General features: G+C 33.7%; 2 protein-coding genes across 2 annotated transcripts; both read right to left on the bottom strand.

Annotated features, from left to right (window-relative positions):
* Window positions 1-1,026: 1,026 nt before the first annotated feature.
* On the bottom strand, window positions 1,027-5,533 carry LOC133174301 (casein kinase II subunit beta). Its single transcript, XM_061309398.1, has 6 exons — window positions 5,458-5,533; window positions 5,112-5,214; window positions 3,358-3,473; window positions 3,163-3,238; window positions 1,928-2,117; window positions 1,027-1,560 (listed from the first exon to the last, which is right to left on the bottom strand). The coding sequence occupies exons 1-6, from the start codon at window positions 5,527-5,529 to the stop codon at window positions 1,455-1,457; spliced, it is 663 nt and encodes a 220-aa protein (XP_061165382.1). The 5' UTR covers window positions 5,530-5,533; the 3' UTR covers window positions 1,027-1,454.
* Window positions 5,534-13,384: 7,851 nt separating this feature from the next.
* Window positions 13,385-23,536, bottom strand: LOC133174168 (sodium- and chloride-dependent glycine transporter 2-like). Its single transcript, XM_061309232.1, has 15 exons — window positions 23,513-23,536; window positions 19,852-19,972; window positions 19,521-19,652; window positions 19,199-19,420; window positions 18,771-18,915; window positions 18,445-18,583; window positions 17,837-17,971; window positions 17,384-17,487; window positions 16,792-16,916; window positions 16,595-16,707; window positions 16,338-16,469; window positions 16,102-16,201; window positions 15,811-15,911; window positions 13,904-14,056; window positions 13,385-13,789 (listed from the first exon to the last, which is right to left on the bottom strand). The coding sequence occupies exons 1-15, from the start codon at window positions 23,519-23,521 to the stop codon at window positions 13,601-13,603; spliced, it is 1,920 nt and encodes a 639-aa protein (XP_061165216.1). The 5' UTR covers window positions 23,522-23,536; the 3' UTR covers window positions 13,385-13,600.
* Between the last annotated feature and the right edge of the window lie 4,032 nt (window positions 23,537-27,568).

The raw sequence follows: 27,568 nt of genomic DNA, 5'->3' as shown, positions 1-27,568 counted from the left end.
TTAAATGAATATTTGTACAGACCATTTACAAGCTTTATTTAATGTTTCATTATATACTTCTGAAGATAATTTTAGTTGTTTGTAGTTTGACATTTACCAGTTTACTGTGAACACGGCATTTTTACGTACATCGAATCCCATTATGAGGTCAGCACATATATGAATTTCAGTAGGACTTAATAGTGTACCCTTTTGTCCATACATTTCATAAGGATGTACCCTAGGGTACAAAAGTATCACCTAAAAACGCAGTACCAATTTCTTGCCATATCTAGGTCAGCAAACCTGAAAACTCCCATTTAATACTTGTGTCCTAATCTATGACCTACTCCAAATCTTTTACCCTTTTTTTCTCTCATCCAGAATATGTAGGACGGGTCCACCAGCTGAAGATCATAGGGGCTTATCTTCCAAATTGTTAAATGTAAATTAACAAAATTTTGAATCTACTTTAAATACACTTAAAAGATTCTGACACTTTCAGTCAAGAAAAACCACACCTATATACAGAAACTCTACATGTGGTACATCTTTTTTAAAACGTGGTTTTTCTTGACTAAAAGTGTCAGAATCTTCAACTTTTAAGTGTATTTAAAGTCGATTCAAAATTTTATTAATTTATTTTACATTTAACAATCCGGAAGACAAGCCCCTATGCTGAAGATGTCTGGTAGTGTGCATCCAAAGACGTTTAATTTATGCAAGGTTAGTCTCTATCAAGCTTACATTTACTTGAAAATGGATTATCAAGGTGAGCTAAAAATACTACCTGAACCAAATAGAACTGGAATTTACTTGTAACCTAAAGTGTAGTAAATACAAAAGCAATGGCACCACAAAACGCAGCATCCCCTCGCAATAGAGCATATTGATCCTGATATAAATTATTACTTATGTAATATACTTTGCACATGCACTTGCTCACCAACCCACACAAGCACATTGTTATATTCCGTAGAACTTTGTTGCGAGGGGATAAAAAGCATTCTACTGAGGTTTACTACATAAATAATAACATAAAATATATAAGATATTCACAGCACTTTTATTTTAACATAATAATACACATAGTATGCAAATGTGAGTACGGTACTTCAAAGGAAGAGAAAATATAAGAAGTTGATTCCAAACAAAGCCTGACAATAATATCTCCTGTATGAATTAATATACATGTACTTCTTAATTTGTGCTGACATATTAAGACAGATGATGTATTTTTGACATCAAAATTAAAAAAGCACTTACTAATAATGTATAGGGTATGTTAAAGAAAAACAATAGTGGCCATTCTTTAACTAATATTTTTACTCAAACTGGACAAATAAATCATAAATTAGCTAAATGTAATAATTAGTAATTTTTAACAATTTATGACTAAGTTCCTGGGAAACTATATGTTTATCTTATTTGGTGACCGAGAGTTAATGTTACATTTTGTCCTAACTGATCAGTGTTTATCGTTTTCCACTGCTATGAGACATTCTCATTGGCATTTTAAAATTTGAGGCTGCTTGATACTGTAAGTTATAAGCCAGAGGGTGAATCTTGAAACCGTATAACCTACAAGAGAAAAAAAACCCACTTTCAATCAAAATTTTGACGAAGTTGTCATTTTATGCGATAATTTTTTCATGAAAACGAAAAAATACATCTACTTTTTTAATCTCTTCAATTAAAAAATATATTTTATTTCTGAAATATCAATGACAATATAACTGAATTTTCATTTCAAAAATAAAACATTTATTATTTGAAGAAATCATGAAGTATTTATTATTGTTTTGGTCATGATTGATGATGGAAAATAAAAATTGATTGGCTGAATCCTGAATGTTTCAAGTCATACAACATTGCTACATGTATGAATTGATTGGCTGAATTTACAGGTCATACAATCTTGCTACAATTTGATTGGTTTACTTCTTACCTTGGTACAAACTGATTGGGGGGACGTTTGGGTCTGTACTCTGGGTGAACCATAAACAACATGTGAGGGAAGCCCGTTCCGAAGTAAGCGCCATCTGTGTGATGATGGCGGGAGGATTTAGGGGTGTACACATCCTGACATTTGGGACAGTATAACTTAACCATTGCCTCTCCAGGGACATCAGACAATCCTGTTATCAATGTAAAGCAATAGCAATAATCTAACTGACTCCAAATAACTTCAATATCCTGAGAAAGTTTAAAGCCAACACCTAGCTCTATTTACTAGGGATGTCAACGAATAGTCGACTATTCGACTGTCAGTCGAATGGACCGACGATCGAATAATGAAACGACATTCGAATATTATAATTTTAAAAATGCAATTAAAGAGTGATAACGATATGGAATTCTCATTACAAAATTGAGAAACCGTCTTTCCTCGGAGACAATTGATAAGATAATTTTCCTCTACAAAAAACTTGATTTTCCGTGTGTGTATAGAAAGTACAGTAATTATAAATGCTTCACTACCGCGAGAATTATCTATCAGTTACTGCTTGTGTTGTTTTTGTAATAAATCAGCCATCAATATATTTACTGGGCTTTATTTGTAAAATAATTAATTGGACTTGATTTTATACGTTGTACCAATTATCTTTTATTTTAAGATTGCTCAAATGCAAGGAACAAACCATAGCTGTGATATGTTTTGACGCTAATTATTAAAACAATTCGCTTGCATTTTTAAACTGTTAATAATTAAGGACATTCTGATAGCCAGAGCAATCAATTAATGAATAAGCAGTTACTAACTGTTTAATAATTTAACAACCACCTGGCGTTTGGATAGTGTGAAATTACCCCCCCCCCCCCCCAATTTATTTCATAATAAGCTTTAAAAAATATCGGCTAGCAATTTTTGAATGCTCACTCTGCATGTACAGACCAATTTATGAATTCGATTGATGGGGAAATCATAAATTTTGGAGAATTAGATTTCTAAATTTTTTCAAATAATCATGCTATCAAACGTTACGTTGCATTAATTCTTATGTTACTTTTTAAACATATTTAAGTAAAAGGGTTTTTGAGTTATAAATACGTCATGTACCAGTGAAGTTTGAAATAAAATTTTATTTTCAGAAAATGTTCCGAATAATCGACTATCGTTCGAATAATGGAATCGAATAATCGACTAAGGAAAATAAATATTTTGACATCCCTACTATTTACCTATTGGAAGCATACACTGGTTCTCGCAGTACACTCGTGGACATGTGCCAAAATCTCCCTGCTGCCATTTCTCTATCTAAAAAAGACAAATTCAAACATACATGCAGTTGTCACATAAGTTTCTTTGCCAATTTTGTTTTACAATTATCATTACTCAATGCCAATTGAGTTTAAAACTTCTTATTTAAGACTCACCATTTGAGCTATTCCTCTGTTTGTCATAATGTACCTGGCATGGATTAAACCATACAACATCTCAGCTGCTTGTTCAATCAGATCACTTTGATTGGGGTTGTCCTCCAGCTCATCATCTGTCAAACAAAATCACATTTAATAAATTCAACAAGCTGGTTTATCTCTTGATATACAGTGGGTCCAGCTTAATCAATTGTCAGCTTATTTTTTTCAAAATAACCAGTAAATCAAATAACCATTTCTCTACATAAAAGAGTCAGAGTCAATCAAAATAGCCAAAAAAATTTATCCAATATAGTGGAGTTCATGTTGTCATAGTACAGTTATTTTCGATACATTTTGATTGAAGGAAAAAAAATCTAAGTTGTTTGAATAAAAGTTTTGTGTAACAGGAAAGGAGAAAATGTATGGCCGGACTGGGAATCAAACCTGGGACCCCTGCATCACTAGTCAGGTGTTCTACCGACTGAGCTATCCAGGCCAATATCCACGGCCCAAACCATTACATTCCTCTCTCCTTAAATTGTCTTCGCCCTTGAAGACACAACTCAAGTTCTTACTGCCCCTCGCAGGATTTTCAGGGGTGGTCAATGGCACCAAATCATGTAACAGGAAAGGAGAAAATGTATGGGTGGACCAGGAATTGAACCAGGGACCCCTGCATCACTAGTCAAGTGCTCTACTGAATGATTGAGCTACCCAGGCCAATATCCACTGCCCAAACCATTTCATTTGTTTCACTAAAATCAGTTACTTAATGAATGTGCAAATTGACCAAATGAAATTGTTTAAAATTAATTGACTGTTATATGTTTATTCTAAAAACTAATATTCTTCAAGAATCAAGTTTTTAAATTTTCGTAATTGCTGTATAGCTTGTCTTCACAAATGCCAATTCTTATTGAATAACAATTCTGATCAAAAAAATGAACCAAACCGAAAATGGAGATTTTGAACTATACCAAACTGATAAAAAATACTGTGATGAATTAATACTCTGCCGAAATGTTTCACTACAAGAATTCTTATATTTTTTATTTGAACATGCAGCGAAATTGCAAAGGAATATACAAGTATATAAATATAGGTTTTGAGCTCTGAAATTTTATATAAATAGCCTATTTATTCATTTATGTAGGAACCTCTGTATTGACATCACAGTTCATTACTTAAAATAATCTGATATTCCCTTTTATTTTTTTCAGCATGTCAGTAGTTTTCTCCTGAAAAAATGAGCATCCCTTTTCACCTTACACATAACTAATAAAACCATATCATTACAGAGGGGAAAAACTCTTTCATATTTTGCCCTAAACAATTAATTAATAACTTCAGCATGGACAATATACCTGGACTATCCAATTCTTCAGAGGTGTTCCAGTTTGGAAGAGTGTCATCAAATAGGAAATCCTAAAGTTGTGAGAATATTAGGAGAGGTGTAGGGGACAATGCAGACCTTTGGATATCATGAGGGGTTTTGCTAAGAAAGTTAGGGGAGATGTAGGGGACAATGCAGAGTTTATGGAAAGACCTTTGGATTTCATGAGAGATTTTCTTAAAATGAACATAGGAAATGTAAAGGATTCCAAATTCCTTCAGATTTTGTTATAATGCTGTGATATTTAGGTCACCAGGTATTAAACCTGTGATCTCTCTCAATTCATATGACTGTCATTCAGAAATGTTTCTCCATGGTTCTTGATGAAACTTTTTTTCTGAGGTGTCTTAAAACATTATTCCTGATGAATACTCACCAGGTTCTAAGTCCAGAATCATGTCTAAAGCCTGTCGGTAGTGAGGAACCTGTTCATTTAGTCCTGTCAGATTAAACTTGTCCTGAATGTAGTCTTCATCAACCTACATAAAAAATAACAACTGCACCTGTTTAACCTGACAAAGTGACAATGTTTTATAAATGCCTGATCAACAGTGTCAGCTAGGGTAGATGACAACTGTTTAGCCTTGTACCATGGAAAATAGGGTTACACGGAAAATGTAGAAACAAAATTTTTAAACTTCCACAAAATATTTCTTTAATGTTAACAGAGCAGTAATACTGAAGAAAATGATTCAGGTATGTTTGATCTCATAATTAATCACCTCACAAAAGAATTCATTTCCTCTCAGTCCACAAAACCAAGAAATCCAGGACACCTCCTCAGAGCTGCTCATGGTTCTGGAAAACAGACATCATATTAGGGAATATCTTACTAAGAGTTTAACTAAGTGGTAAGCAAGTTCCTACAAATTCAGTTTACTTGTCAGCAAAAATGTGTTTCTTGCATCAAAATATAATACTGTTTTTTAATAAAATCCAAGGACTCTCAAAAGGAAAGATGTACTAGGTGCAATTGCACCAAACTTTTTATTTTATAAAATCTTGAAAAAAATCATTTTTAACACAAAATGAGTTCAGTGCAACTCCATTTATATAAAGATAAACATATTTTCCAATCGTATTTATTTTAATAAAGACCAACACATCAGGTTATGATCAAATTCAAATTGTTGCTCTAAGATTCATTGAAATTCAATATATTTTTTTTAACAAACAATTAAAAATGTCAATTTACAATTTATTATTTTCAAATCATTGCATAAATGTTCACTTCACATTTGATCACATGACCAACCTGTATTTACATCCCGATAAAAGTTTAAAAATGATATCTTATTTCTTTAAAAAAAATTGTTTATTGGATAGTTTATGTACTAAGCAAAACAACAGATTGTAACAAGAAATATTCAATTTTATTCATGATAGTAATAACCTTTGTGTACAAGTTTACTCACTTCGTAAACGTTAAGAGCAATTTATCGAAAAGTCTACTTTTTCCGAATGAAATCGTTTCACCCTTAGTTCACAAGTAGCTTTACAGCTGTCTTTCACTACACACTGCTGCGAAATAAAGACAGTTCAAGCCTGAGTCATAAGATTTTATAAAAAAATGTTGATTAAACAGGTTGGAACCAAAAGGGTTATTATGACCCAAATGAGCTAAAAATAAATATCTCAAACAGGCTACGTAAATTTTATATCTTCATATTTTGCATGAGAAATTCTAACCTATGCTTTGTTACAAGGGATCAGGATTGTACCTTGGGTCTGTGTCGGGTGGTTATGTTCCGATTCTGTGTTCGACCCGCGTGGTTACGACCCAAGTGGTTTCGATCTACTCCAATATATATCCCTACATGTCATTACCTGAGTACAGGGGTATACACTGAGCGGTAAACAAATGGATATCCGGTAGCTGTATATTGTATGGCTTCAGAGATGTGTGTGTCAATAGGTAGTTGTTTCCGTATGTGTAGTCAACAAGCAGGTTTCCTAACATTTTTTTCTACTATCGCGGAGCATGAATGTTGATAAATTTGATTTAGTAATGAATTATATTTGAACAGTTTTCCATAAAAATTAATCAAATACTTCTTCAAATGTACAGTGATTACATATGCAAGTTGTCTAAACAATGTACGTTTCTCCAAATTTAATTACATATGATAATTAAGACAAATATACGTGGTCAATATAAAAAAAAATTGTAGATGAAAAAATAAAATGTAAAACTTTTGAAAGTGTTAATTAATTTCGTTCCGAAGCAATTAATTGTTAATTAATTGCTTTGGAACGAAACCACTCGGGTCGAACATGGATTTGTGTCGAAACCACGCGGGTCAAACAAGTCATCGGAACGTAACCACCTGCATTCCTTGGGTCAATGCGACTCAAATATATAAAAGGCAATTGAAATGTAAAAAGTAACCCTTAAACATTGTGAAGGTGGGAGTGCAGCAAATGGGCAGTAAGTCTCTAAGTCTTGTTTATTAACAGTGGAAATTTACAAACATTATAAACACTTTTTGAAGTTGAAAATATCTTTTATGTTCTCATATTTGTCCAAAAACTAAGCCTTGCTTCACAATGTTGAAGTACTTGCGATCATGTGATCAAATTATATCCAATAACTGAGATGTCTTGTTGTCAAGGCTGGTAAAAAATTGCCTGAACTGATAGTACAAGTAAATGTCAGTCTAAATGACCGTTTGAGAAATTTATAGGTATTATGCAATAAAGATTGAGATGTGCAGGTGTAGGTGAAAGTCACAAAAATAGTAGAGATGGACGCATGGTGACGGTGGTCAATCAAATTTGTTAAAGCAGACACATAATACATTATATTCTATGAATTGAACAGATTAACGGTGAATAGGTGTTAAACAAGCTAGAAAGTTACGTGGGTTACAGTTAACATACATTAAAAAAAACAAGAACATTTGCTTAAAAAAGCTGGGATTCAATGGAAGCAAAATTTACGATTAAAACATTGGTGAATAAGTAATGCTATATTCTTCCCACTCTAATCCCTACTTTCATATTGTGGAATGTCATTGTTAAAATGTACAAATCAGAGGTTAGAGTCAGAGGAATCTCGGACTAGTGAATTTCTACGTTACACATTGTAGGCCAGAGGCAAAAAAGAGCTTTGGCCCAGAATTAACCCGAATAAGCAAAGCACTTAAGCCACACGTGATCTAAATTTTTGTTACTAATAAATACAAGACTTTTACTTTTAATCCATGTAAACTGACAAAATATTATTTCACTTACCAGCCACTTTTTTCTCTCCTTGCACATGCGCGTCTTATTGTAATTTACAAGTCGTAAACAGACGGACAAAACAATTCCGATAAAGTAGCACTTCAATCGTTTCAAAATCAAATGTTAAAATAATTAAATAAGACCGCAACTCTGTCATGTTTTCTTTTAAAATCTTTTCATCAAAAGACAGGGGTATAAGGACGGTCTTAATACATGACAAAATCCTTGGGATGATAAGGGAGGGGTTTATGACAATTTCATTTCTGGTAAGCTAACGTTAATAATTTATTTAATATGTTTTACGGTGTGACCGTTGGGGCGAGCGCAGTTGTACCATCAAAAACCTATACACAGTTTACACTTCTAACGTTGATGGATCCGCCTCTTCAAACGTCAAACCGCACGAGACACAGTCAAGACTGTGACGTCACATGACGTCGGAATTTACGGAGACAGCCGAGCGTCTGGTTGAACGAGACTAAAGATCTTGTGCAATAATAAATGAAATACGTTGTAGAGTGGATGTAATTATTTTTTATTTCTTTTAAGCCCTCTGCAAAGAAAGAAAAGTAAACGTATCTCTCGGTAATGAATAATTATCCTTGGTCTTCTGAATGTTTTGTAAGAATTTCGCATGGAACCCTGGTAGCGAAGGAATTCTGGGAATGTTGCCCCAGAAAATTTGCCTGACGTATGTACAGATTTCATTCCGAATTTTCTCTGTTCTTACACGTTAGTCTATTGAGCTCGCTTCGCGAGCGGCGCTTCGCGCCGCTCGCTGCGCTCGCTATTAATTTACTAACTTTAACATACAATTAATTGTGAAACATATAGTTTTGTCAACATTTATTTCCACGTGGCACTTTTATACATTAAGAATGACATTTTTTTGGACTTAAATAAAAGAGTTATCTCCCTTTATGCAGTGGTGTGTATATCCGGCCCCTACTACCCAAACTCCGTCACCATAAGCGGAAAACACGTCAGGTTACTATCTGAATTGTTTTTTTTTATTATTTGTTTCTTGATTTGTTACACTCAGTAATGAACTTTTCAGAATTATTTTAAAAAATTCAGTAATTGGGCTTAAACAAAACAACTATAAATAGAACGCGTATCACATCCGTGTACATTACGTCCAATGAACCCCAACTCCGTCACCAGGGGCCTCTACAGTATGTCAACGTATTAATTAGAATTTTTTTTCCAGTTTAGTTTTTTTTCTCCCTTCATCTTATACATGTAAACATGAAAAATTAATTTTGAAGATTTAAAATAGTAATAAATTGTATTTTAGGAAAAGTATCAACAACAGAAAAAAATAACGTTCATATAACGTATTTTATATGTCATTTAACGTCACAATACGTTATCTCCAACGTAGGTGTAGCATATTAGGGCAAATTGAGACGAAAAATCCAGCCCCCAAGTGTTTGTGAGTGAGACTCCCCCCGGAAGACTGGCTATATATTGGGCCTTACCCCGGGGGGAAAGAATGGATACAGGGCTAGCCACCAACCAACGATAGCGAGGCTTCCCCCTACCTACTTGATTTGGATGTTTTTCAAATTATTGATCTATTAAGAATAGAACTTGTTAACAAATGAGGCCCAAGTGGACATAACATACATGTATAATTAGTAATTACACACAATGAAGAATAATTCCTGAGAACATTGGTAATATATTTCTGATTTTCTTCAAAAAACGAAATAGGTAGACATGTTTCATGTATTTAATATTCGTGCAATATATATCTGAATGTATAATAATATTTTTATCAGGATCCCTTTTGATTAAGAATATAATTATAATGAATACTTTCTGCAACCTAAAACACGGACATAAAATCAGCTTCCGCTTTTTCTGTCCATGTTTTCCCCTTTGAACTTAAATGTTTATATATCATAATTAAACAATGTAAATTGAGGTGAAAAGAAAATAATTAAAATATGTCTGAACCCATCCCACACCCAGATTTCCATCATTATAAAAATAAAATCTATATAACCGAAGTTTTTGAAAGAGGACATTGGGGTCATTAAGATTAAGTTCACACAATTTACCAACGTTTATTCCAGCTGTAAGAAATCGAATTCTGCAAGAAAACTATCAATATTATATTTGCATGTAATTTTAAACTTATATAAAATGCTTGTAATCTATATAAATTGTACTTTGGAGAATAATGGCCGCGGCATCTCTTTGATCTTTGCGATAACAGTAGTAGAATAAGTTTTAATCAATGCAAAATCGTTGTTTAACTTTCTAAGACTTTTTCCAGAGAAGATTTTATTAAAAATGCAGAAACGACAGTACAGAACATGTTGTGTTCATAAATGGCTTTTCCGGAAACTAAAGTGGAAGGGGAGGCCTTGCTATGAAAGGGATAGCTATATTGTGAGTCTCTCATCCCCCACCCCACCCCCTTGGAAGAATAGCTTAATACAATGAGGCTTCTCCAGGAGACAGTTTACTATATAACCAGTCTTACGGGGAAAGGTTGAACTGAACATATCTTATTGACAAAGAGTCAAAAGGATTAGACACAAGTTCAAAAACTTAGATAGTCTTCTCTTATTACAAAATTTCGTAAATTTGCCAAAATTAAATACATGTATATATTGTCTACTAAATATACACAGTAGTAATAGATAAAAATAAGATCTTCTTTAAATGTACAAACATAGATTTACATTGGTAAAAAGTTGAGCTTTTTTTAAACGACCACATTCATTTAGAAAAGTTTGAATAATCTTAAAAAAAAATCAGCATTTTGTTCATTAGTAAGAGAATGATCACCCCATAGCATTAAATGTACTGTATATATAACATATAAATTATTAAATGGCAATAGCTTATTCAATAAGGAATTCCTTGATTTTGCATAACTTTTACAAGCGAAAAACAGATGGTATGCATCTTCTAAAAGTCCACATGAACAATTTGGACTGGTTATTAAGTTACAGCGAAATAATTCAGAGATTAAAATACAATGGTTTCTTAATCTTTTATGAATTATGTTCAAAAACCTTTTTCCATTTGAAAAATATTTCTGATGTTTTACAATTGTTGTGCAGACAGTTCTCAAAAAGTTAAATAGGAGTTGCCTCCCTTGCTTTAAGACTAATTAAGGGAATTCCACTTTCTGACAGTATCAGGAATACATGATTTGTAAAACAATTCTAATCTGTATTTTGGCAAAGAATAGTTTAAGGAATTCCTAGTAGTGTACCCTGAAATATTGCCTATTGTACCAGGTGCTAAATTTTGTATATAAGTAAGTACTAAATTACTGTGCATTTTATACATTGTTATTTGTTTTGCTCTGTTTCTTCTGTATTCCAAAGGTTCCCAACCTGTTTCCAAATATAATGAATTTCTTGAAGCAATAATTGTAAGTCCAGTAACTATTCTTGCAGCAAATAATTGAACTTTTTCAAGATTTTCGATGTATGTGGGAAAGGTTCACTATATACATCTATTTTCTCCGTCCTGTGATTGCATATCCCTTTTTTTCATCCTGAATGTAGGGACTTTCTGACTTTGTGCTCTAATCGTATATTCCTTCTCTATATTACTCTAGACCGGTGCTTTTTGTCTCTGTGCTGTGATTGTATATGATTCTATACCCCTTCTCTATAATTCTGAGTATTTCTTACTCTAGGGAGTGATATTTGTCTTGATCTTGTGATTTTATACCCGTTCTCTAACACCCTAAGAATTTCTTACTTTCGAGTTGGATTTTCACATTCGTGCTGTAATCGTATATATCTTCTGCTTACATTCTCATTGTGTCTGGACAGGGGGATTCTTTAATTATCTTACGGAATTTAAAGGCAAAGAAGGTTAACAATTACTTTTTATACATATTGTAGTTGCAATAAGCATTTCAATGCTCTTCGTTTTCTCTAATATGTCTTAACATTGGGAATGACGTTCCTGATTTTGTTGAAGCCCTGATGAGATCTGAGATGTTAGTTAGAATGTTTTGACAGACCAAGTATCTACTGAAGCATGCCTTTTGCCTTTTACATCGACCATAACGATGACCAATCCAAATATTTGCTCTGACAACCACAGACCTGATCCAATGCCTGTTACTACTTGAACAAGTACAAGTTCATAAGATTTGCATTACTGAATCATACATGTAAAGCGTCGCTAGTCCCATTGTCTTACTTCTTCTGCCCAGTATGATTTTCTTTTACTCGAAGGTCAGCCTGTTATAGGAAGTATGGGAAGGCTCACCGATTTTTAGCAGAAAAAAGGATGAAATTGTTTGGCTTATAGACATCAGGAAACCTATTCCAAATACATCTCCAGCATTAACGTAACCCTCTCACATGATCTGAATAATTCAACGACTTCTTTCGTTTTATCAACACTTGGGAAACTCACGAAAGATTCATAAATGGAAGTTTGATTTGGTACTCTTATTGTAAAACAGGTATCATAGTCTTTTTCAGAAACTTGAAACAAATCTGTTACGGTCGACTGGCTTTGAATCTGTTACGGTCGACTGGCTTTGAAGGTGAAATCAGGTGCCAAAGAGGAGTGAGCATCCCTTGTCGACCAATCACGCCCGCCGTGGGCTTCTTGTCCTGATCAGATAAACGACGTAATCCGTAGATAATTCAGAATTTCCTAATAATTTGTCCTTATCTCACAGTGAAGCAATTTCTGAATTGTCAGATTCTTTACTTTGATGTTCTAAGTTTTTAAAACTTTTTTGATATAAACGGTTAATATAATGCTTTCATTATCTGGTAATTAATACACGGCCACCAATAGTTCTAACTCACATCCAAATGATATGAAAAGTATTTCGTTATCTGGACATCCGGATATGCGTTGGAGGGACTTTTTGCATTCGCTTCGAAGGTAAGTTGAGCCCTTTTTTGATAAATCATATCTGGTTCCGATAACTCGTATCATGGGGAGGGGGGTCCATTCCTAGCTGTTGATCTAATGAAGATAGAAGGACGTATATTGGAACAAATGTTTTAGAATTATTTAGGGTCATAATGACATAAATAACATACATCAAAACCGCTTGGCAACTTTGTTTTAGTGGATCTTAGAAGCGACCGGTTAGTTTTATGTGACGAAACTCACAGAATAAAAGTTCTAGCAGCTTTGCAACACTAATTTCAGCCCAAACTGCTACATTGAGGCAATAACTTAATAAAAGGAGTCGAATCACATTTTTTTTTGTGTGTAAAAAATGGTCAAAATACAAGAAAAAGAGCTTAACTTACCCCCGAAGCGATTGCAAAAAGTTCCTCCAACGCATATTCGGAAGTCCCGATAACGAAATCCTTTTCATATCATTTGGATATAAGTTAGAGCGATTGGTGGTCGTGTAATATTAGCGAAGAGAAATCGGTTATATTGAATACATTGAAATTTGTAATCAACACATCACAGAAATAAAATTTAATAAAATATAACAATCAATATTACATGTTCCGAAATCTAAAAGTAAAATGTTCGCATTCAATCAGTAATGATCACAATATTGAATAGTTTATTCATATATTAGAATATTATGACATATAAAGTATATCAAATTAAATCTCGCATAGTGAAATATCATTTTGTATATACAGTCATATTATCTTTGAAGCTCATCATGTATTAAAATTGCACTGTGACAGAGTCATGATTGATGCCGTTTTTCTTCATTTCTATTCCATTTTCAGATTTTTCTGTCTTCTCGTCTTCCTCGAATCCTTTGTTTGTGTGACCAGCTGCGTATTTTCCTTTTTTATTTTCCTCAAGCGCCGGTCCCCAGTTATCGTGAGGTGTAGTAGCGTTCCTGAAACCCTGTACGTGTAAAAAAAAGAGTATTGGACTAGTTCAAATAGTTGCTAAATTGATTGAAGTCAATGAGAGTTTAAGAATTAATTTGAGAATAAATACGGACAAAAAATACTTTACCCGATATCGGATCAGTTGAATGGCTGCGATGCCGAATAAGAATACTAGGGGTAGCGCCACGAGACCCCACCCACAGTTCTGAGCCCACTGTTCAAACTGATAGTCTTCGTAATGTGAAGGAGAGAATCGAATTGCACTTGCTATCAAGATGGCCTGTAACGAGAATGCACCCGTATAACATATGATGAAAAAAATCCTTAATGTTGAATAACACCTCTTATTGTTGAATATCACCTATTATAATCGGAGCGCTTTAAATCCGAAATAATATACTGAGATACTACACACTGTAAACAGTGGAGTGATGATATATACTAAAGTCACTCAACATGATGTACTGAAGGACTCACCGCTTTAAACACTGGGGATTCATGATGTACAGAGAAACTAAGCTCCATTAACATCGGAGATAGTGGTGCTCTTATGTACGTAATGTATAAAAAAAATTCTCTATCCTTTCAGTCTGTATACTTGTAACTCTTTGTAGATATGATGTTTTTCGTGAGTAACAAGCAGAATTTGGAATTTTCAAATACATAAAGGGGTGATTGGTGATACAACATAATATTCTGAAAAACACCACTATCAACGCTGGAGGGATGGAGAGTATTGAAGGAATCACTGTCTTGTTTGTTGGGTATGCCAGGGAATTAACGATAACGATAATTGCATAGAACCCATATTTCCAGTGGACGTTAATGTCCCTGACATACCCAACAAACTCTACAGTGATTCCTTATATTTACATTAAAATAAAAAGGTCAACAAAAAAAGTGCTATCTATTAGAATTGAAATACACGAAGCATTCCATGTAAATTTCCATCGTGCCCGCCCACTGACGCCAAACACAATGCTGACAAGGATATTAGGCACTTGACCTTTCACTTGGCAAAACTTATAACTTTCACATGAAATATATAGAGATAACGAACAGTATTCAGGCTCAAAAGTCCATCAAACAATACAAAATAGGAGCAGAGCAAACACGGATCTCCAAACATCAGAGGTGGGATCAGGTGCTATGGAGGAGTGAGCATCCCCTGCCGACCGGTCCCACCCGCCGTGTGCTCCTTGTCATGATCGGGAAATAACGGAAAAATCCGTCGACAATTCAGTGTGTAAATAATGGCCTAACAATTAGAATGAAAAACGTCAGTCAGCATTGACTCAATGATAAATTGTATTTGCTGACAAGGTCATTGTATCGACCATAGAACTTACGAAATGATGACTTTAAACGAGACAGCTGATATTCTTGTTTCATCAACTTGTTTGTCAATAATTTACCTCGTTTTAGAAATTGTACATACGTAGAGCATGCTCTTGCGTATCGTATCAACTGAGAGATATATACCCCGTATGCAGGTGATGAAGGTATGTTGTTGCATAAGTAAGGGAAGTTGACGATTGAGGAGTTAAAGTCATCACGTTTATCATAAAGCTTGGTTGTTAGATCACCATTAACGTCTTTTTCAAGTAAAATATCCAAATATGAAACAGATGTGTCAGACTCTGTGGTATCTTTTATCTCAAGCTCACCAGGATATATCGTATCGACATAAGAACGGAAATAGCCATTGTTAATTGACAATACATCGTCGATATATCTAAATGTCGAGTTGAAGGCCACAGCAAGTGTTTTCTTCTTTTCACGTACAAGATTTTGAACAAATTCTGCTTCATATGAATACAAAAAAGGTATGCTAATAACGGGGCGCAATATTCATCATAGAGAAAACAGTTGGAAATGTAAATATTGTTCAATAGAACATGATGTATTGAAAAACTCACCACAATAAATGCTGGAGAGATAGGTACTATTGTTCCATAGAACATTATGTAGACAATAAAAGCTGGAGATAGGTACTCTTGTTCTGCAGAATAAGAAGTATATTAAGAAACTCACCACAATAAACACGGGGGCTATTACTGTCCATGTAGCTATCCAGTAAATATTGGGTTTAAAACCCAGCATCAACTCAATGTCTTCTGAAAATCTACGCCAGCCTAAAAAAAGGTGAAAAAACCCATATATCTAATTGTCCTCTGAGAGCCTAGGCCAACCGAAAGAAATGTAAAAACAAACATTAATATTTTACTCAATATTTCCTAAAACCTACGCCCTATATTACGGGAAACATTAATTCATAGTCCATTTAAAGCCGCCTAGTGATTTTACCATTATTATAGTACGTACCATAAACCCAAGATATTGCTACTAACTCGGAGAAACAGACAAACAACAGGGAATAACTTCCGGAGTAAGCATCCATCAGCGTCAGGACATAAATGCCACCCTGTGTAAATTCAAACATAATTTAAAAAGTTAAGAAATAAACTAAATAAATATGATTTAAGAAGCTTCCTTGAGGATCTGGCTTCTTTGCAGCAGTATTTTTACAATAAATGTGTTGTTAGTCCAGTTTGACTTACATTTGTTACTAAAGCAAGTCCCGCAATAAATAACGCAAGGCAGACGACAAATGTGAGGACACTTTTATGTCTGCGGAGAGTTCTGGGATACTCGTCTGCTAAGGCCGAAATGATGGCTTCCACCATGGCGAACTGTCAAATACAGAACAGTAATTACTTGATCTTTACCAAAGTAGGATTTAATTAACTTATGAGAGTTATTCCAAGGAAAACAAATCACGTGTATTTGAATGAGAAGAACAGAGAGTGTTGGTTACCATGCTGGAGAGTCCCAGTAATATCAGCATGAAGAAGAACAGGAAGGCCCAGATAGGAGGGTACGGCATCCTGGCTATCGCCTCTGGATACGCTATGAACACCAGACCAGGTCCTAGAAGATGATCGTATGTAGTAAACAGTCAGCTAAAAATAACTCTACATGTTTGGTTTTGAAAACTACAACGATAATTTTTACCATCTGCAGCAACTTCTTGCACTGGTCTATTGGTGACTACGGACATAAACCCAAGAACGGAGAAAATGGCAAGTCCGGCGAAAACACTGGTCCCACAGTTGATAATGGCAACCAAAATGGAGTCTCTGTCAATGGCATAAATAACTCAACATATAGACTAACTTAGAAAGGTATCAAGGACTGAAAGAGCATATTATCGTATCTTATTCAATTGCTACCATTGTATAATCATGTAACTAATATTTATTGCTGAATGATAATTGAACATTTGATTTGTGTCCCTCAGGCAAGGAAATCGTCATTTTCCCACCGAAATGAAATCGTTATGGTTTGATAAATAGTTATTTGCAATCAGATATGTTTGTTTGTTCTTTAACGTCCCTGAATTTTTCACTCATATGGAGACGCCACAGCTTGCCGGTGGTCTCATCCGAAGGACCGGTCTCCACGTCCCGCAGTGGGATTCGAACCCGCGACGTAAGGATCAACTCCTTACACCACGACTCAATCAGAGATGGATGGGTTTTCTCAAAGACACCCCACGTTCCTTCCTCTTGTACTTGGCAAAGATATATACTAGTATATTACTTACCTATAGCAGTTGTTTTTGAAGGGGTTATAGCTGGACATGGTGATGAGACTGCCAAAAGCTGGTCCAAGGGAGTAAAAAATCTGGGAGGCGGCATCAGTCCACACCTGTATTTACAAATAACAAGTGAGTAAGACATCAAGATAGGTAATGGTATTATAATGTTATTAAAAGAGGCTGTGTTAGCCTACAAATGCCATGAAGTTAAATTGCTGCTTGTTATGATATTTTAAGTGCATTTATTTCATCCATGTAATCTCATTATGGATATGTTTTGAAAGCAATTGGATGATTGATGGATGCATAGATTAAGGACAGGAAACTCAAGGTATCTTATCTTCTGAATGTTTAGTTACACTTTTTGGAGTGTATTCATGTGTCTACTAGAGTTCTAATTTACAACTTTTACAGACAATAAAGAACACATAATGGTGTATATTTTGTTAAATTATTTACCCTTGGGTCGGTCAACTTGTCAAACTTTGGAACGAGATAGAATTCTAGGCCCTTCTCGAACCCTTCTAATGTCACCCCACGAACCAGGAGAATGATTAATACGACATAAGGAAATGTAGCTGTGAAATATATCACCTGAAAGAGAAAAGGAAATAGTCTCAAGCTAATGTTACAAGAAGAGAAGAATTTTTAAATACATTATCCTAAAATTTCATAGTTGGTTTTCAGCTCTGGAAGAGGACCTAATGAAAAAAAAAGAAAATGTTTAAGTCAAGGTAAAAACTAAAGGAATGTTCTGGAATATATTAAAAAGGTACAATCAACATATCTGAAACTAGGAAAAATGTGCATTAATGTTTTTCACCAAAGACAAATACTATAACTAGAGCAGAGGGATCTGGGGAGGATTTTCCTGTTTGTGATACAAGTTTTATTTTCCACGTCTTTGTACAAATCTGGTTCAAAGCTGCGTCAGTATACAGTAATTATAATTTTTTTATCTTCTTTGTTTTACGTGCGTCTTTACATAAAAGAACGAATGAGAAATGAAGGGTTTAACGTGCGTCTAGTGATGTTGTGCACTGGGATTTAGAGAAAACCTGACAAACCTTTCCTGAGGATTTCACACCTTTCTTCAACGAGAAGAAAACAATAAGCCAGGCTAACAGGAGAACTGCCACAAGTTTAGGACTTAAATCTCCTATCCCACCAATTCCATCAGTCTGGTCCAAACCCAGGACAAAATTACTAGAAACAGAGACAAAATAATTATTTGTTGGTGTCCAGCATATCATCTATCATGGCTTCCCATCTCCAGTGACCAATTTGTTTGGCTCACACAGTGACTCTCTCAACTGAAACAGATGACATATTTAAGGTAATACTTGAAATCATCTCCCATATTTAGCTGATTTCAAGTGGATACTTAACGTACCTGAAAAATTCATCACTAGGTGTTCTGATCATGTCTTTAATGCTGCATGCCGTGAGGTTCATTGAGGTGAAATTATAAGTCAGATCCTCTCGTTTCATCCCTAACCCATTAAGTTCTTTATCGACACAAGTCTTATTCAAATTACCTAAAAGTGAAAAAAATGCTTCTTACTTTCTTTCAGTCTATGAGACGAGGGCTTTCGATTAGAAAAGAAGCAAAATGACTTTTAGAATTATTCATGTACGTTTAGAGCACACTTTTGCCTCTAACAACCCCTTCTCTTTTTTCTTGTTTTCAGTTAATCCAGTGTTCATTTATAGTATCGACGACAAGTTCCTTCTTTTTAATCAGTAATAATTTGTGATGCTTCTTTTTCGCAACAATCCAATTAAAACTGCAGGATGTTAAAATAAAATGGTGGAACTGACCTAAAGTGACGTTTATCTTCTCGGATTCGTTCATGCCCGGACTGACTTTCAGAGTCTCTGTTCTGCAGAAGATTGTGTTCCAGTCATTACCACACGTAGCCCAGGGGACATTAGTGTCCATGTTTACGAGGGATACGATCAAAAAGTACATGGCGTATGCAATGACCACGTTATAACTGATGGACACCATGGCAGAAATGATAATGGAAGCAAAACCAATACCTATCGGATGATCAAAAAAATTAACATTTCAAATGATCTGTTTATTATCTTTAATATTGGAAGACATAATTACGATAAGTATTGGATTGAAAAAAAAAACCTTTAAATAGAGGACACACTCTCCATATTGTAATGGGACCAAGAGAAGCAAATTGACCAAAAGCCAGTTCCATGAAGAAAGCCGGAAGGCCAATCAGGGCGAGCGATAGGATATAGGGAATAAGAAACGCCCCTAAAATGAAAAGAAAAAAAGTAGGAAAACATACTGAAGAATTAAAAAAAAACTAACTCGGTGTATTTATTAATGTTTCAAATAATTGTCATTATGAGAGAAAGAAAAAAAGTCAATATTAATTTGTAGTGTGTTTCATGTCTTTGAGATTCTTTCCTACATAACTGTAGAGATTAAGAATGAATCTGAGGAGCCTTACCTCCACCATTTCTGTAACAGAGATAGGGAAACCTCCATACATTGCCGAGTCCTACCGCGTACCCTACACAGGACAGGAAGAACTCTACCTGATTAGACCAACCACCGCGGGCCACTTCTCCCTGAGTAAAAAACAAAACAAAATATAATTGTCGAGTCCTTCAGTATAACTTGCACAAAACAGGAAGATCTCTATCTGATTAGATCAACCACCCTAGCCACTTCTTCTTGGGTAGGAAAATCGTACAAAATAAAAATTCTAAACCGTACTCTACAAAGGGCAGGAAGAACTCTGATTAGAACAACCGTCACTTCTCCTAGGGTAAGAAAACTCAACAAAATAAAAGTTCTACAGCTAACTCTACACAGGAAAGGAAAACTTTATCTGGTTAGACCAACCCCCGATAGCCACCTCTCCCTGGGTAAGAAAACCAAACAAAATTAAAGTTTTAAAGAGTACCCCACATAGGACAGGAAAAACATCCCTTGTCGACCAGTCACACCCGCAGTGTGCTTCTTGTCTTGACTGGTTAAAAAGAAAAATCCGTAGACAATTTAGTGTGAAAATATTGGTCTAACAGTTTGTATGAAAGACGACTGTCAACATTCGACTTACCGACATCTTTGCAAACAAGGTAATTGTTTCGACCATAGAATTTGCAAAATGTTGACTTTAAACGAGATTGTTGGTATCTTTGTGGCAACAACTTATTTGTCAATAGCCTGCTTTGTTTTAGAAATTGTTCGTTCAAATAACATGCTCTTGCATATCTTATTAACCGGGAGACATAAACTTCATGTGCAGGTGATAATATTAATGGTATTTTGGTCCGTAAATAAGGAAAATTGACGATAGAAAAGTTGAAGTAATCGTAAAGTTTTTGGTCAGTTTAATTGCCATCAATGTCTTTCTGTAGTAAAACATCCAAATATGAAACAGATATGTCAGACTTTATGGTGTCTTTTATATCGAGATCAATGTGATTTATCGAAACAACGTAGGAATGAAACTTATTATTGTTAATTGATAAAACATCGTCGATATATCTATAAATGTCGAATTGAAGGCCACAGCAAGGGACTTCCTCTTTTCATGTAGAAGTTTTTGAATAAATTCTGCTTCATATGAATTCAGAAAAAGGTCTGCTAATAATGGGGCACAATTAGTACCCTTGGGAATTCCAATGAATTGTTGGAAGATTTGTTGGTTAAAATAAATACTGCGAGCCACTTATGAATGGGCAAAAAAATCGTACAAAATTAACTAGATTTTTATTTAAATTAAAAAAAAACTTTCCATAAACTTTTATTTTACTGCTATGAAGCACTTCAAATTAAAATAGATATTCTTTGAATGATATAAAAAATACCTTTTTTAGAGAAATAACCAAGTTGTCGAAGTTGATGTTAAGTATACCCATATTCAAAAATATCTCAAAAACAGAATGAACATAAAGGGTATGTGTGTAAGACGGATGCAAATGATTTATTCATATTCATGACTTTACATACTAGTTGTATTTTGTCAAGGTATGTGTTTTTAATTGTATCAAATCACAAAAAGAGCTTTATCCAAAGGCAATGAGACACATTGTGTAAAACTGATTTTGTAAAATAAATACTGATTAATTCATACTTATTATGATGTTTTAAATATTATTATATGCTAACAAAATGGTTGTTTTGAAGAATTTATGACAAGTTGTGCAGCAAAATACAGGTGATGAAAATCAGCATTTTTAAAAAAGAGTATTAAACATTTCAGTATCATTTTCAAATAAATTTGAGTTTGACTGATAGTCAGTAACATAGTTTATGAAATATAATTCAGAACATAAGATAATTGAAGTCGTGAAAGGTACATGTTTGGATATCTTATCAATAAAAATTAACTGTATAATACATTGATTTTTTTCAAAATATAAATTACTACAATGGAAACTGACTAAGAAAACTAAAACACAAATCAATATTTCATTCAAACATTTTTTAGCACCTGTGGGAATAAGTGGAAAGATTTTGGTAAATTTCCACGAGTGATGAATGGCCATAGACTCAGATAAGGTAAATCTGTGGTTATTACGGGTGACATTCCAGCGAAGAGAAGAACGACCAGTCAGCTTTAATACACTGGCTACAAAACTCTGGTGCATGTGTCCTTTTTTTTATATTTATAAACAATGTTGATAAAAATGCAGGAGCACTTCGTAATACGATTTATCTTTTATCAAACGTTTTGGAATACTAGTAATCAAAACAAAAACTTTGCATGGATGTATATCTATGTAATCAATTAAAAGATAAGATGCAGTAACTATCGATGTTTCTTGTGATTTATAAAAATACCTTGACAAATTTGTTGAACCACGTAAATTCTATAATCTTAAGTTTTCTTAAATAGGTTTAAAATCAGGGGGTAAACCATCGCTGAGAAAAACCGTTGGGCAATATTTTATTAGTGCACACCTTTTCACCAAAATTACTTGCAAACTTCACCAATATTATTCCAGTGTTATGGGTGTGAAGTTACTCTGTTTGTCTTGGTATAAGAATGATATAAGTTTAACTAAGATTCATGCAAATATAAGAAAAAAAAACAATCATTTTCTTCATTATATGTCAATTAATTATGGAAAATGAACCGGTGTATCATGATTATGAATGATGTGCTGCAAACCAATTGGCATCTAAGTATAAATTGGCGATGAAAACTTTTTTTTTTTTTGTTTTTTGTTTTGTTTTTGTTTTTTGTTGAAATTATTGAAGAGAGACATGTTCTCTCTCGGTGATCCTGGTAATCGCATCCTAACGCCACCAAGAACTCTAAAAATTCCATTATACCAATCAGAACCGGAAATACACTTATTTATTAGGTGCAAACCAAAGTAATGTTTATAATCCATCCCTAAAATCGTCAAAAAAAATCAAAATATTTTTTGTATTTGTAATTAAGATTTTACAGACTTTCTCTTACTTAAGATTTCTGCTTCATAAATGGCTTAAAAATACATTTGTATCTTCAAAAAAAAAAATTCATAATCTAAAAAGAATTACTGATGTAGTTTATATTCAAACATGGTGTTGAGCTTCAGAATATATATATAAATCCGTTTGAATTTAGTTCTATAACAGTGTCGTACAATCTGATGGAGTGTCTGTTGCGCAGTCCGTGTTTGACAAACACTTGAGGAACCGAGATCTGACAGCCGGAGACAGATAGTGGACGGCGGGTCAATGCAGGGTACACATTCACTGGTGTCCAAGAAAACAAAAGACCCCCGCAAAATTAAGCTTTAACCAAACTTACAACAATTCTTTATGATTCTAAATCAAGTATCGGTGAGTGTATTAAAAAACAATGGAGAATATTTATATTTTTGTTTTCTTCATAATTCATTATTTGTGCAAACTTAGAAATAGGAATTTGATTTTTTTAAAAGTCTAATATAAAAAAGAAGCAACAAGAAAACAAACAAACAAACAAACAAAATAAAACAGAAGCAAGAGATATTTATAGTGTACAGTTAGAAGTTTCTCTTTCAAATATTGGTGAAAGACACAATCGAATCTGTGGAAAAACAGCCTTTCAAATCCTTAATCTTCATTTCCGACATTTCAGATAATCAAATTTATTTAATATAAAGAATATTTAATGGTTTTACCTGAGACATGCTGTAGAATGATTGAAATCTCCGAGTCCTCCTCTCGGTGTAAACCGTTATCAGGGAACGGCAATAGAGAAGTCAGTCCGGGTACCGACTTGACCCAAACCAGAGGTCACGTGTCAAAGACAGTTTCCCATAGGCGTAAATCCTGCCAATTTTTCCTCATGTATAGTCTTTAAAGCTCTTTATTACGTCTTTTATACCAGAGGAAAATAAATAGGGCTTTGGGGTGACAAAATGTTTAGGAAATGATATAGCTTTATTTGATCATTTTATCTTTACTTCTCCAACATTTTGCTGTGTAGTATTTTTAAATTGTTAAAGAAAAAAAATGTACTTTAGAAGTTATACTGTAAACGTGTGTAAATTAGCTCATTCAAAATTAAGCGTGTGTCATCTTCACCTAGATAGGAGGAATCATAAATTAGATCAACAGATTTTAACAACGACATGTATAAGTTTGAATCATACATTAGCGTGTACATACATTAGCGGACAAGAAGTAGTGCCAAAGGCGCTAACTATGATTACCGCTAAAATAAGTACGTTCACAGTATTATACATACACCTAGCTGCAGGATTAGCATTTACATACTGGTTCTATTACGTTTGTATCGTGCATAACACATGAAGATACTTAGTTTTGAAGATTTGCTGAACACAAATGTTTAACAATGTATAAAAATGAAGACCTTTACTCATTTTGAGAAAATCATAAATTTCAAGCTTAATAGTTTTATGTGGAATATATTATTTTAAAAAAAAATCCCATGGAGTTTGTCTTAGAGCTTCTGAAGAGGACACACTTGGAATGGACAAGCATAGCAAGCAGGACCCACGGCTAAGATTATTCATTCCTTAGTTATTACATTAAGGTAAGAAATTGGAAAGATTTCAATACTGTTGATCACCAGTTTTCGCGAGACCTTATTTTTGCGAGATGGGATCTTGGTATTTAAAAGAAAAACACATTTTTACGTACAAATAAAAATATACAAAATATACTCGAGAATGAAATTTTCGCGAACAGATGGTCTGGCGTAATTAAGCGAAAATAAAGTTCTCACGAATAAAACGTGAATTACAATACACTTACATAAGTCAGAGTTAATAAAAAACTTTTTTTTTTTCAAAATGACGAGAACAAACAGTAATGAAGAAATGGACAAAATACTTTTACTACAAAATTTGATGTAAAAATTGTATCCTGTATGTAAATATTAATACATTATGTATTATATTTATATATTATTAATACATTATGTTAAATTTTCAAAGTTCATTAGTTAAAAAATAATTGCTCTTCATGAAAAAACAAAACCAAAAAAAAAATTATTTACTTTTAACGTTGGTCAATCCCTTATTAACCCATAGAATAAAAAATAACAATTGTGTTATAACAGAGATTTTAGCGTATGTGAAAGAAAGAACATTCACCTCTCTCCAAACTAAGATTTTCTTCTCAAAAATTTTCTGTCTTTTGCCCCAAGATATCTTCTCATCTTATTGTTCATTAAGTGGAAGGATTACGATCCAAGTGAGTAATGTTGCACACCGCTGATTGTGATCCAAGTCAGTGATGTTGTACCGGTGTTTCCTCAAAGACTTCGGTGTTGCTATCCCATTTCCCATTATGTATTTTCCACTTGCTTAGTTGTTTTAATATTCTCTATTTTCATTCTTCTTTGGAGATTATATATGCCCACCCAATTCTCGTTATCGACTTTGGAATTTGTATTGTTAGCTTTCAGGTTTCATGTGGTTTCCAAGTCTCGCATCACCATAATTGTTATGACAAGAAAAAAAAATGTCATTCTGTTGCTGTATCTGTCTTATTTCACAGATAACTAACATTAATGTTTTAACAACAACCTGTTTAATCTATATTTGATTTTGTCAAGCCATAATGATTGCACTTGAACAAATAAATTTAAAAAAAAATTTAAAAAAAAGAAAAAGAAAAGAAAACAATGAAACAAACAAACACCCCCCCCCCCCCCAAAAAAAAGTTACTCCAGTTAATTACACTTTTCCATAGAATATCAAAGTTTTTCACTATAATTATATTGTTAATCAAAGTTTTGATATGGTAAATTGAAATACTTTACTATGAATTTCAATTTATTTCATTTTCAAAATTTACATCATTGGTTTGGAATTAAGGCTCTTAATATCATTAAAACTTCTAGAGTAAAAACTCCAAGGAACTTTTTAGAAAATTTGAAATCACAATCTTTTAACAAAATCAATATTATTGAAACGTACGACTTTTCAACACTTTATACAACCAATCTTCATGATAAATTAAAGTCCAGGCTTTTTGACATCATAGACATAGACAACTGCTGTTTCAATAAAAATGGAACTCGTAAATATACTTACCTTGTCATTGGTCATTTGCAAAATTATTTTGTTACAAAGCATTCTGATTGTACACACAAGTACTCTGAAGTTGATATTAAAAAGATACTTGAGTTTCTGATTGACAATATCTATGTAGTTTATGGAGATCAGGTCTTCCAACAATTATCTGTCGGAATATCTATGGGTACCATTTGCGTAAATTTACTTACCTTGTCATAGGTCATTTACAAAATTATTTTGTTGAAAAAAATCTAATTGTACACACAAATACTCTGAAGTTGATATTTAAAAAAAGATGCTTGAGTTTCTGATTGACAATATCTATGTAGTTTATGGAGATCAGGTCTTTCAACAATCTGTTGGAATACCCATGGGTACCAATTGCGCCCCCTTGTTTGCAGACCTATTTTTGTATTCATATGAAACAGAATTTATTCAAAAACTTCTACATGAGAAGACGAAAACACTTGCTGTTGCCTTCAACTCGACATTTCGATATATTGACGACGTATTATCAATTAACAATAGTTACTTTCATTCATATGTCGACTCGCTGTATCCTAGTGAGCTTGAAATAAAAGATACCATAGAGTCTGATACTTCTGTTTCATATATGGATATTTTACTAGAAAAAAAAACTTTAATAGTAACCTAACAACAAAGCTTTATGATAAACGTGATGACTTCAATTTTTCAATCGTCAACCTCCCTTACATATGAAGCAATATCCCTTATCACCTGCATATGAGGTTTTTGTCTCCCAGTTGATTCGATACGCAAGAGTATGCTCTACGTATGAACAATTTCTCAAACGAGGAAAGCTATCGACAAACAAGTTGATGAAACAAGGTTACAACAGTCTCGTTTGAAGTCATTATTTGGCAAGTTTTATGGTCGATACAATGACCTTGTCAGCAAATGCAACCTATCATTAAGTCAAATGCTGACTGACGTTTTTCATACTAATTGTTAGGCCATTATTTACACACTGAATGATCTACGGATTTTCCGTCTTCCCTATCATGACAAGGAGCACACAACGGGTGTGACCGGTCGGCAGGAGATGCTCATTCCTACATGGCACCTGATCCCTTTGATTTTTTTGGAGGTCCGTGTTTTCTCTGGTCTCGATTTGTATTGTCTAAATGGACTTTAAGCTTGAATACTGTTCGTTATCTCCATATTTTATCACTTCTAAATCAAAGTATTAAAGTATGTACTATAATTAACTATATTAATTTTTGCACGGCATTGATATGCCATGTTTCTGCTTTTCTACATACTGACAAACATCTCTTCATTTTTTTAATCTAGTGTCGAAATTGTTCCTTTTGCAGTACACATATGCATACATCTATTAAAATACATTGCAATCACATTTCTATCTGAACATATACATATTACAACTAAAATAATTAAAACTAAAATCATTTTAAAAATATGTTCAAAGTTTTTGTTTGTCCATATTTAAATTAAGCAATTATAACTCCAGTACATGTTACTTCTTTCAGATTGTGAGCTTCAATCCCTCCGGAGACCTTTATTATTTGTCTTCTTCTCTGGCCCGAATCACTTCAACAAAATCTGGTTCAACATGTTTTCGTAAATGGGGACAAAAGTTGACGTTGTCTTGTTTTGTGAAGGGTGGGACCAAAGACTTTAGAATTAAAGTATGTGTTAAAAAATATA

This window comes from Saccostrea echinata, unplaced genomic scaffold (genome assembly GCF_033153115.1).
Source record: "Saccostrea echinata isolate AGI-Se365-2 ecotype Australia unplaced genomic scaffold, CSIRO_AGI_Sech_v1 ptg000057l, whole genome shotgun sequence".
In the NCBI taxonomy this organism is placed as follows: domain Eukaryota; kingdom Metazoa; phylum Mollusca; class Bivalvia; order Ostreida; family Ostreidae; genus Saccostrea; species Saccostrea echinata.
Note: the sequence above shows the minus strand (reverse complement) of the source record. Positions and strands in the feature narration are given on the sequence as shown.

Coding starts and splice junctions, on each gene's coding strand:
- LOC133174301 (XM_061309398.1), bottom strand. CDS start 5,529: ATGAGCAGCTCTGAGGAGGTGTCCTGGATTTCTTGGTTTTGTGGACTG. Junction 5,215..5,457: donor GAAATGAATTCTTTTGTGAG/GTGATTAATTAT, acceptor TTTTTTATGTAG/GTTGATGAAGACTACATTCA. Junction 2,118..3,162: donor CCAGTGTATGCTTCCAATAG/GTAAATAGTAGG, acceptor CATTGATAACAG/GATTGTCTGATGTCCCTGGA.
- LOC133174168 (XM_061309232.1), bottom strand. Junction 17,488..17,836: donor ACAAGTTGACCGACCCAAGG/GTAAATAATTTA, acceptor TTGTAAATACAG/GTGTGGACTGATGCCGCCTC. Junction 16,202..16,337: donor GACTTGCTTTAGTAACAAAT/GTAAGTCAAACT, acceptor GAATTTACACAG/GGTGGCATTTATGTCCTGAC.